The sequence below is a fragment of the Trachypithecus francoisi genome, unplaced genomic scaffold, assembly GCF_009764315.1.
Source record: "Trachypithecus francoisi isolate TF-2019V2 unplaced genomic scaffold, Tfra_2.0 Contig01579, whole genome shotgun sequence".
Classification (NCBI taxonomy): domain Eukaryota; kingdom Metazoa; phylum Chordata; class Mammalia; order Primates; family Cercopithecidae; genus Trachypithecus; species Trachypithecus francoisi.
Genome location: NW_022681442.1, coordinates 16,176,779 through 16,189,096, shown reverse-complemented (window position 1 = coordinate 16,189,096; position 12,318 = coordinate 16,176,779). Strand labels below are relative to the sequence as shown.

Sequence of the window (12,318 nt, the reverse complement as noted above, 5' to 3'; positions counted from 1 at the left end):
TCATGGTGGATAAGCTTTTTGATGTGCTGCTGGATTCGGTTAGCCAGTATTTTATTGAGGATTTTCGCATCGATGTTCATCAGGGATATTGGTCTAAATTCCCTTTTTTTGTTGTGTCTCTGCCAGGCTTTGGTATCAGGATGATGTTGGCCTCATAAAATGAGTTAGGGAGGAGTCCCTCTTTTTCTATTGAATTGTTTCAGAAAAAATGGTATCAACTCCTCTTTGTACCTCTGGTAGATTTCAGCTGTGAATCCATCTGGTCCTGGAGTTTTTTTGGTTGGTAGGCTATTAATTATTGCCTCAATTTCAGAGCCTGTTGTTGGTCTATTCAGGGATTCAACTTCTTCCTGGTTTAGTCTTGGGATGGTGTATGTGTCCAGGAATTTATCTATTTCTTCTCGATTTTGTGGTTTATTTGGGTAGAGGTGTTTATAGTATTCTCTGATTGTAGTTTCTATTTCTTTGGGATCGGTGGTGATATCTCCTTTATCATTTTTATTGCATCTATTTGATTCTTCTCTCTTTTCTTCTTTGTTAGTCCTGCTAGTGGTCTGTTGATTTTGTTGATCATTTCAAAAAACCAGCTCCTGGATTCATTGATTTTTTGAAGGATTTTTGTATCTCTATCTCTTTCAGTTCTGCTCTGATCTTAGTTATTTCTTGCCTTCTGCTAGCTTTTGAATGTGTTTGCTCCTGCTTCTCTAGTTCTTTTAATTATGATGTTGGGTGTCAATTTTAGATCTTTCCTGCTTTCTCTTGTGGGCATGCAGTGCTATAAATTTCCCTCTACACAGTGCTTTAGATGTGTCTCAGAGATTCTGGTACGTTGTGTCTTTGTTCTCATTGGTTTCAAAGAACATCTTTCTTTCTGCCTTCATTTAGTTATTTACGCAATAGTCATTCAGGAGCAATTTTAGTTTACATGTTGTTGTGCGGTTTTGAGTGAGTTTCTTAATCCTGAGTTCTAATTTGATTTCACTGTGGTCTGAGAGACAGTTTATTGTGATTTCTGTTCTTTTACATTTGCTGAGTAGTGCTCTACTTCTAATTATGTGGTCAATTTTAGAATAAGTGCGATGTGGTGCTGAGAAGAATGTATATTCTGTTGATTTGGGGTGGAGAGTTCTGTAAATGTCTTCTAGGTCTGCTTGTTGCAGAGCTGAATTCAAGTCCTGGATATCCTTGTTAACCTGTCTTGTTGATCTGTCTAATATTGACAGTGGGGTGTTAAAGCCTCCAATTATTATTGTGTGGGAGTCTAAGTCTCTTTGTAGGTCTCTAAGGACTTGCTTTATGAATCTGGGTGCTCCTGTATTGGGTGCATATATATTTAGGATAGTCAGTTCTTCTTGTTGAATTGATTCCTTTACCATTATGTAATGGCCTTCTTTGTCTCTGTTGATCTTTGTTGGTTTCGAGTCTGTTTTATCAGAGACTAGGATTGCAACCCCTACTTTTTTTTGCTTTCCGTTTGCTTGGTAGATCTTCCTCCATCCCTTTATTTTGAGCCTATGTGCGTCTTTGCATGTGAGATATATCTCCTGAATACAGCACACTGATGGGTCTTGACTCTTTATCCAATTTGCCATTTTTTGTATTTTAATTGGGGCATTTAGTCCATTTACATTTAAGGTTAATATTGTTATGTGTGAATTTGATCCTGTCATTATGATGTTCTCTGGTTATTTTGCCTGTTAATTGATGCAGTTGCTTCATAGCATCTGTGGTCTTTACAATTTGGCATGTTTTTGCAGTGGCTAGGACCAGCAGTTTCTTTCCATGTTTAGTGCTTCCTTTAGCAGCTCTTGTAAGTCAGGCCTGGTAGTGACAAAATCTGTCAGCATTTGCTTGTCTGTAAAGGATTTTATTTCTCCTTCACTTATGAAGCTTACTTTGGGGGGTTATGAAATTCTATGTTGAAAATTCTTTTCTTTACAAATGTTGAATATTGACCCCCACTCTCTTCTGGCTTGTAGGGTTTCTGCCGAGAGATCTGCTGTTAGTGTGATGGGCTTCCCTTTGTGGGTAACTTGACCTTTCTCTCTGGCTGCCCTTAACACTTTTTCCTTCATTTCAGCCTTGCTGAATCTGACAATTATATGTCTTGGGGTTGCTCTTCTTGAGGAGTATCTTTGTGGTGGTCTCTGTATTTCCGGAATCTTAATGTTGGCCTGCCTTGCTAGGTTGGGGAAGTTCTCCTGGATAATATCGTGAAGAGTGTTTTCCAACTTGGTTCCATTCTCCCCATCACTTTCAGGTACACCAGTCAAATGTAGATTTGGTCTTTTCACATAGTTCCATATTTCTTGGAGGTTTTATTCATTTGTTTTTAGTCTTTTTTTCTCTAACTTTGTCTTCTCACTTTATTTCATTAATTTGATCTTCAATCACTGATACCCTTTCTTTTTTTAGACCAAATCGGCTATTGAAGCTTGTTGTGCATGCGTCATGAAATTCTTGTGTCATGGTTTTCAGCTCCATCAGGTCATTTAAGGTCTTCTCTACACTGTTTATCCTAGTTAGCCATTCATCTAATCTTTTTTCAAGGTTTTTAGCTTCCTTGCAATGGGTTTGAACATCTTCATTTAGCTCGGAGAAGTTTGTTATTACTGACCTTCTGAAGCCTACTTCTTTCTGTCAACTTGTCAAAGTCATTCTTCATCCAGCTTTGTTCCATTGCTGGTGAGGAGCTGCAGTCCTTTGGAGGAGAAGAGGCACTCTGATTTTTAGAATTTTCAGCTTTTCTGCTCTGATTTCTCCCCATCTTTGTGGTTTTATCTACCTTTAGTCTTTGATGTTGGTGACCTACAGATGGGGTTTTGGTCTAGATGGCTTTTTGTTGATGTTGCTGCTATTCCTTTCTGTTTGTTAGTTTTCCTTCTAACAGTCAGGTCCCTCAGCTGCAAGTCTGTTGGAGTTTGCTGGAGGTTCACTGCAGACCCTGTTTGCCTGGGTATCACCAGTGGAGGCTGCAGAACAGCAAATATTGCTGCCTGATCCTTCCTCTGCAAGCTTTGTCCCAGAGGGGCAGCCACCTATACGAGGTGTCTGTCTCCCAGTTAGGCTACACGGGGGTCAGGGACCCACTTGAGGAAGCAGTTTGTTTGTTCTTAGAGCTCAAACGCCGTGCTGGGAGAACCGCTGCCCTCTTCAGAGCTGTCAGTCAGGAGCTTTTAAGTTTGCAGAAATTGTCTGCTGCCTTTTGTTTAGCTATGCCCTGCCCACAGAGGTGGAGTCTAGAGGCAGTAGGCTTTGGTGAGCTGTGGTGGGCTCCTCCCAGTTCAAGCTTCCTGGCTGCTTTGTTTACCTAGTCAAGCCTCAGCAATGGCAGCCGCCCCTCCGCCAGCCAGGTTGCTGCATTGCAGTTCCATCTCAGACTGCCGCACTAGCAGTGAGCAAGGCTCATGGGCATGGTACTTGCTGAGCCATGCCCTGGAGATAATCTCCTTGTCTGCCGTTTGCTAAGACCTTGGGAAAAGTGCAGTATTTGGGTGGGAGTGTCCCGTTTTTCCAGGTAGTCTGTCACAGCTTCCCTTGGCTAGGAAAGGGAAATCCCCCAACCCCTTGCATTTCCCGGGTGAGGCGACACACTGCCCTGCTTCAGCTCACCCTCCATGGGCTGCACCCACTGTCCAACTAGTCCCAGTGAGATGAACCAGGTACCTCAGTTGGAAATGCAGAAATCAAACGTCTTCATTGATCACACTGGGAGCTGCAGACTGGAGCTGTTCCTATTTGGCCATCTTGGAACGCCCCTCCATATTTTTTTTTTCTTTTGTCATTATTTAGGGACCCAGGCTGACAGAGGACATAGACTTCCACATAGTCTTTCATTGCTAATCAAATGCCTCCAACCAGAAACACAGGTATTCCAGTAGCTTGCATTACATTGATACATTCAACTTCTAGGGATTTTAAGAGTATAATTTTGTGCCTGAAGGAAAGGAACTGAACTATTTTGTTGAACACCACCAGCATCTATCAAAAATATTGTATGTAATTCTTTTTTAAACTTTTAGTATAATTGAAGATGATGTCTTGGAGGTAATAACAAAGCTGTCAGTTCCCACCACTACATGTTTTATTATTATTTGACTAAATTAATTGCCTTCATGTATAATTACGTTACTATTACTGTGCTGTAATGTTTCTCTTCTTCAGGACTTGTATACTTTCAAAACAAAACAAAAAGAAAACCAGAACATGACTGAGAGCATAAGCACTATTTTGTAAACAGTGGGATTAAATGAAAGTGTACATACTTAAGAGTGAAACCCTCTAGCTACCTTCATCCACTTAGGTTCTTCCTAAAATGCTGTTAGTCCAATTTATGGTTTCTAGGCAGGAGACTGGAAAATTATCTGAAGGAATCTGACCAGCCTAAGAGAAAGCATGTAGAAATACTGACATTTGGAGGTGTCTAACTGAAATGGTTCCACCTGATCAGAATCCCGACGGTTAACATGTCCTTCTGAAGCACAAAATTCCTAATGACTTTTGTAGTGCCTCACTCTTAAATTTGCAGCCAGTTATCATTTTGACAATTACAAAAAGTTACTAAATTTGACTGAAATGTCAAACAAGTAGGAAAAAATAAGAAATTAGAGGGAATATAGATAATCCACAGAGGAGATTAAAAGTTAAATCTTTATGGACAGAAGATGTTACATTCATGAGGCAAAATGTAAGATTTTAATAAAAATAGTTCAGAAAAGAAAAAATGAGCTCTTGGAAATTAAAATTAGGCAAACAAATCAATGATTTGAAGACAAAGTGAAGAATCTCCATAAAATATTATGAACAATGGACAGATGGAAAATAGGGTAAAAAATAAGAAATTTGAGATGACTATTCCAGGAAACTTTATATCTAAGTAATAGAATGGAAAAAGCAAAGAACATAACATTTTAGACAGGAAAGAAATTATTGAGTAATTCAAAAAATATGTTTGGGATTGAAGTACACAAATTTTAAGAATAAAAGAGCCTACTGAGCCCCAGAAAAATATACAAAAGACTCACAGCAGAGCTCATTACCAAAAGACAGACAGAACCTACAAACTTCTAGAGAGAGAAAAGAAATAGGACAAATAAATCATGAGACTCAATAGCATAGCACCTTACAAAAGCAATACTAGAAGCCAGGAGAGTGGATTAATACCTTCAATATTTGAAAATGTTTTCCATGTTAGAATTCTAACACTGAATCATACTAAAAGTGTTAGAGAGGAATAAAATTATTTTTTAGAATTGCAGATTCTCAATATACCTCCAATGTACACTTTATTTGGAAACTTTAGGATTATATCTCCTATTGAAGTATGAGATTAAATAAATAAGCAGAGGGTGATATCTAAAAAACAGAATATATAACAGAGGAGAAATATAGAGGGAATCCTTATGATGATGTAATAGGCCTAGAGAGCAGTAAGTTCAGATTGGAGAAGAAAGATGGAGTTTCAGGAGTGATGTCTTTACAAAGTAAATTACCAGATAACTTGATGTATTAGAAGATATTGAGAAGAAATCTACACATCTGGCAAAGGATTGGGGGAGAAATAGTGGTAGATATACAGAAATGTAAGCAAAAAAGTGAAAATATAATTTATGGAGAAAATCAGTTATTTAAGAATAAAATTGTATTATCCTACCTGGCTTATCTGTAAATAATATCACAGATATATACTATCAGAAATAGTAAAAACTGAACATTAGCTGAGTGTGGTGGTGTGCACCTATAATTCAGAAACTCTGGAGGCTGAGGCAGGAGGATTGCTTGAGACCAGGAATTAATTTAGGCAATATAGCAAGACCCCATCTCCAAAAAACAAATAAGAAACTGAATATTGCTCTAAACAAAATTATAATATAAAGGTATAAACAATGGAGGGAGAGGAAGTATGTGTGTGTGAGTCTGTGTAAGAGCTTCACCGTCTGAAGAAGGAAGTCAGACATATTATCTGAAACTGGGAACTAGGCATGCTGTTTAAGACAGATGAAAATACAAAAAAACAAAAACAAACTCTTTCTAGCTGTTTATTTAGAATTAAAAGCGCCTACCTCTGTGATTCTGGAATATGCTTTGGGAAGACAGGGGGCAGTGGATTTTTTTTTTGATAAGTCTTGTAGAAATATTGGACGTTTGAGCTTCACACATGTATATATTTAAAAATAATAAAAGCAAACTATAACAGTACAGAAATTAAATGATGCACAAGTTAGTGGGTCAAGGATAAATATTCACAAATTGGGAAAATTAGTGCATGGACATATACTTGGAAATTTTCCATCTAGAAAATATGATATATGGGAAAAATTAAGTTTGATGCTTACCAGATATACAAAAATAAGTTCCAAAAAGATTGAAGACCAAAATAGTAAAAGCCAACTGAAAACCTTTACTAGAAAGTTAAAGATGATTTTTAAAATCTCAGTTTACTGAATAAACAAGCACAGATCATAAGGTAACCTAAAAGTAAGACAAACTCTCTGTAAAACAAGATTTCATAAACTAAGTGAAAAAAAGATGCTGTAGCATGGAAGAATAAATGGTAATACATATAGCCAGCAAAGGATTAGTATCCAGAGTATTTAATCAAGAATTCTTTAAATTATTAAGAAAAAGACAAAAAGCAAATAGAAAAATGTGCAAGTCTTGAGCAGTGATTTCATAGAAGACTAAAACAAATAACCTGTACATATGAAAATAAGTTGACTCACCAGTAAGTGGAAAAATGCAAAATCAAGCCATTCATCAGATTGGTAAAAATTTATAGTCTGATAGAGCTACATGTTGTAGAGAATATAAAGCAAGAGGAACTGTTGTACACTGCTAATGTGAGTCAACACAACTACTTTGGGGAGCAAACTGGAAAAATCTAGTAAAATCGAAGTTGTGTCTTTCCTTATATCTCTTGGAAATCTGGAGAAACCTTCAAAATATGCACAAGATACATATAACAGTGAATATACCAACATGACCTGTAATAGGAAAAAATCTTAAAAAAGGCTAATCATTAACAGTTTAATGGGTAAATATTTCATATAGTCATAACATGGAAAACTAACAAGGTTACAATGATTGCACAGTACCACTTAATATCTATAAATTTAAATGAGCTGTGTAATTGACATTTCTCCAAAGATATACAAATGTCCAATAAGCACATGAAAAGATGCTCAACATCACTAATCATTAGGGGATGCAAGTCAAAACCACAATGGTATACTAATTCATACTCATTAGGATGGCTATGATACAAAAAACAGAAAATAACAAGGGTTGACGAGGACTTGGAGACATTTTTGTTGCTTTTGCATTACTGGTAAAAATGTAAAATGGTCCAGCTACTATGGAAAACAGAATGACAGTTTCTTAAAAAATTACACACAGAATTACTATATGGTCCATTAATCAAATGGACCTCATACAAGTTATTTACCTTCCCATAGGTCTGATTCTTCATTTCTAACATTGGGTAATACCTGCTTAATCAATTTCACTGGATTCTTATAAAGAGCATTTTAAGATATGCAGATGAAAACACTTTGGAACTTTCATATATACTTTATATATAAAAGTATACAGTTTATATAATTTCTTTTGCACCAACCTAATACTACTACACACATATAATGTACTTTTCTTAAATTAATTCTAACATGTAAAATTGGCAGTCTGTTATTCTTTATCATAGGCCTCTATAATAATATTTTCTAAAATGTGATCTTCAGAGCATTGACTCTTGAGGATCTTAATAGTCATTATGTGAAAAGTGCTCCTTTGGATAACACATTGGGAAAACACTGTTACATAAAGTTAGGTTAGGTTTTGTACCTTTACAATCTCTGTTTTGAGAGTATTTAATAGGCAGATATACCTTGTGGACTTAAAAGACAGATTATACAAACTAAATGAATACACTTTTTCCAGGGAGATTTGTGTTTCCTGGAGTATACTTTAGCATATACAAGTCAACATATATTTTATTGTTCTCAGCCTTTCAATATCATTTTCTAAACTTACAGTTTCGGTTTTTATAACTTTTTGATATTCATTAATAAAATATTGAGTTGAAACCAAATTTATTTTATTATTGTTATAGATATAATTACTTAAATAAGAAAACAAGTAATTCATTACTTTAACTTTTACAACTAACTATATGTAAGATTATTTTCTTGTTCCATAAAGGCTTTTACCTAAACAAAATTAATTTGTTTTAAAAGATCTTGTTATATCTATATGTTTTTATGAAATACTAAGGCATGCCTTTATAGATATGACATTTCTAAGAAGGTGAAATCTAAAACACTATAGTGACAATGTTACTAGTCATTGAATGATGAATTATTTTAAATCTCAAATTTATGTTAGTATATATGTCAATTTTGAGTTTATATTGAAATACACATTTTTCTTAACCACTTTCCATAGTTTTTATATAGTTCATAGATTATTTATGATTTTCATTTTTTATCTAGAAATTTTGCAGTTAAAATAATTCCCTTCTACATAAGAAAGCTTTTCTTTTGAAATATCAAATCATTAAAGTGATTTAAATGTTTTATCCTGATGATTATATTTTTAGGTATTCTTTCAGCGGACATTATATATGCCATTTACTTTTGTATGCATACATGTAATATTTGATTCAGTATTTAACTTTCAAATAGGTATGCCCTATACTGACATTCATAAGTTTTACCTGGTATATTTAATAAAGATATGTCTTTGAAATTATCTTCCAATATAAAATACCTCTATGTTCATTCTTTCGTTTTCTTATTCTCACATGCTTAAAATTATTTATGGGAATTCTTGGCAAGAGTTATTTTTATTTAAGGAATAGTGCTAGTTGAGTAATTATACTAAATTGAAGGTCATGGAAAATTAGTGAGAATTTTTTTTTTTTTTGGCTTCCTGCTTGTGCATAGTATATCTTTAATGTGGCCAATGATGTTTTTATGTTATTTGTCTTAGTTTATTATTTTATTTCATTTTTTGGTTTTCTGTTCTCTTTCTTCTAGCTTGTGATGAATGGAAAATACTACCAAAACCAAATCTTCATAGAGATGTCAACAGATTTGGACACTCTGCAGTAGTCATTAATGGGTAAAAGAAGCACATTTCCAATTTTTAGAGGGTCACCGATATCAGTCATACTATCCTCATATGCTGGTATTCTTTTTGAAAATTATCATTGGTACTTAGTGGTATTGGATTTTATGCATCTCTGCTCTACTATAGAATACATTTTGATTTGTTAATCATATCTTTTTTCCTTTCTTGTTTAATATATTTAAGGGACATGGGAGTAGGTAAAAGAAAGGTGCTGAGATAAAACATCAGATACCCTTCTATGTCATTCTGCCTTCTTTTCTTTTTCCAGAGATCAGATAAGGAATGACTCTTCTTTTAAAAAGATGGAACTGAAATGATAGAGAGGCTAGCCCCATATTTCTATCAAGGAGAACAAGGAAAGTGAGAAGAATTAGATTCTCATTTTAGTTCTGTCATTTACGAAATGGGTGATTTTTTGACAAGTCTCTTAACCTCTCTGGACCTTACAATCCTTATATCCATTGAGAAATTGGACTCGATGGTCATTACATTGCCTTCCCCATTTAAGTTAATATAATTTTTGTATTTCTATCTCAAAATTTTGGTAATTTGGAATCCAGTGACAGGTAACAATCTGCTAGCTCATTTAGTAGCTTTAACATTTGTAAATCAGAATGACCTTTTTATAAGCTCATTTTTATTACCACCTTATCCTAAATATATAAAAATTCTCCATTATTGCCACAAAATGACTTGACCACAATGAAGCTGTGTAACTGATATCAATTGGCAGTCCAAACAGTAATAAATGAAAACTGTGAAACATAAAACCCCTCGGGTTCTCTGGTTGATTTTTATTTTACCTTTTTAAATAATAAAATACATTTTGGAAGCCTTTTTTGGCTGATTCAATTTATTATGTTAATGATATTTTTGACATGAAAAATATACTGTTTTAAGGGCATCTCAACCTTTTTTGGCACTGGTTAGAATTAATTTAGTATTGTCTAGGCATCTCTTTCCAGACTGAAATTTTAAAAATCTTTTTGATTATTTTGCTCTTAGTTTTCTTATTTTAAAAGAATGAAACACCATAAGAAGAACTCTGTATCTAATTTCAGAATTCTATGTCTATAATGAAAAATTATAATTCTAAATAGCAGTTCTAAAGTGTGTCTTGTCTATGTACAGCTATTATCTTTTTAAAAAAATATTATTTACTACCTTATTAAAAACAACACTTATTTTTCTGACAAAGCGATGTTGTATATAATCCTTGTTTTTTTTTCTTTCTTGTATTAACAATAAAACATGTTTTGAAGACTTAGTGTTTTCTTAATATATTAAGATTTATAGAATATTTCGTATTTTGTCTGGAAAGTCTTCAAGGAATTATGTAGTACTTCCTCTGGTGTTTTTATATCATATTGTATGCTAGAAATATGATCTTAAAGAACAGTACTAACAGAAGTACTTAAAATAGTATAAAATGTATTTTTAAATCTATGCTTATTTTTATAACTAAATCATTAGATAGAGACTTTTAACAGTGTTTCTTTAAGATTCTTGTTTTGTTTTTAATAGGTCCATGTATATATTTGGGGGATTTTCTAGTGTACTCCTTAATGATATCCTTGTATACAAGCCGCCAAATTGCAAGGCTTTCAGAGATGAAGAACTTTGTAAAAATGCTGGTCCAGGGATAAAATGTGTTTGGAATAAAAATCACTGTGAATCTTGGGAATCTGGGAATACTAATAATATTGTTAGAGCAAAATGCCCTCCTAAAACAGGTAAATTTCTTTTTCTTTTCCTCTCTCTGGCAGCAAAATTTCTCTTCTACAGAAGTAGAAATATCTTCTGCTTATAAGAATTACTTTAGTAGCTACAGAAATGAAAAATTTATAATACCCTTATTAGGAATTCTAATGTTTGAACCTAGTGATTAATAATTTAATATCTTTATTAGCTATTTTTAGTTTTATTTTTGAAATCTGTATATATAGTATATATATATCAATATTTTATATATAACATGGTCATATATATGAATTATTTTCTAATATAAGTTTAAAATACTTTCCAATACATCATTTCTAAGATATACTGTTAGATTTAAAGAAATAAAATGAAATAATTTATTTTCCATGTGGTATTTTTTTCCCCTGAATTATTGCTAAACCACACCATAAAGTAAAAAAGTTTTCTAGCATTTCATGACTAATGTTCTGGTATTATATTTCTTATAGAATGGTGAATAAATAAATGAGACTTATGAAAAGTTACCAATTATTAATCAGTTAGCTAATTAACTATTTGGATAAATATTGTTTGGTGTTTTAAATGATGGGAGTTGTTATACATTTTTGAGGCTATAATTAATAAATATATTTTTAAGTTTTACTAATGTGTGTTAATTCAGATGTCTTTTGATATCTTTCGAAAGGATGATAAACAGTGTTTGTTATGATGTTTTCTTTTGTATGTATAGTAATACCCTTTGCTCAGTAAAATGTCTGTAAATCCTTTGACCTTCTCTAAAATATGTGAATTTATTTATTTTATTTTATTTTTTGAGAGAGTCTCACTCTGTCAACCAAGCTGGAGTGCAGTGGTGTGATCAAACTCCATCTCCTGGGTTTAAGCAATTCTACTGCCTCAGCTTTCCGAGTAGCTGGAATTACAGGCGTGTGCCACCACGCCTGGCTAATTTTTGTATTTTTAGTGGAGATGGGTTTCGTGATGTTGGCCAGGCTTGTCTTCAACTCCTGACCTCAAGTGATCCGCCTGCCTTGGCTTTTCAAAGTTCTGGGATTGCAGACATGAACTACCGCGCCTGGCCCAAATGTGTGAATTTAAAGTGACTGTAGGATCCTTGTATATTGAATAATTAAAATGGGGGTAAAAGGTCTCGAAAATCCTGTAAACACAATTGAACTACAAATGTTGTCTTAATCTTTAGAAAACTTACTTTGAAACTGAAGGTCATTTCTTTGGTTAAAAAATGTCTTAGTGATTCTTAATGATTCTTAAATAGATATTGTAAATTAAGAAGAGTAAGATTTTCTTTTTTGTGCTGATGTATTGTCTCCCATTTGTATTATAGCTGCTTCTGATGACAGATGTTACAGATATGCAGATTGTGCCAGCTGTACTGCCAATACAAATGGGTGCCAATGGTGTGATGACAAGAAATGCATTTCGGCAAATAGCAACTGTAGTATGGTCAGTATTTATGGGTAAATGGTGCTG

At 33.8% G+C, this 12,318-nt stretch overlaps 1 protein-coding gene across 1 annotated transcript in view; it reads left to right on the top strand.

Moving 5' to 3' along the window:
- The window catches only part of ATRNL1 (attractin like 1), an 852,984-nt gene that overhangs the window by 170,743 nt on the left and 669,923 nt on the right, over nucleotides 1-12,318 (top strand). Inside the window, exons 11-13 of the mRNA XM_033181738.1 lie at nucleotides 9,033-9,117; nucleotides 10,651-10,859; nucleotides 12,173-12,291. Of these exons, the coding sequence (XP_033037629.1) occupies nucleotides 9,033-9,117; nucleotides 10,651-10,859; nucleotides 12,173-12,291 (413 nt within the window). The remainder of the gene's footprint in view (nucleotides 1-9,032; nucleotides 9,118-10,650; nucleotides 10,860-12,172; nucleotides 12,292-12,318) is intronic.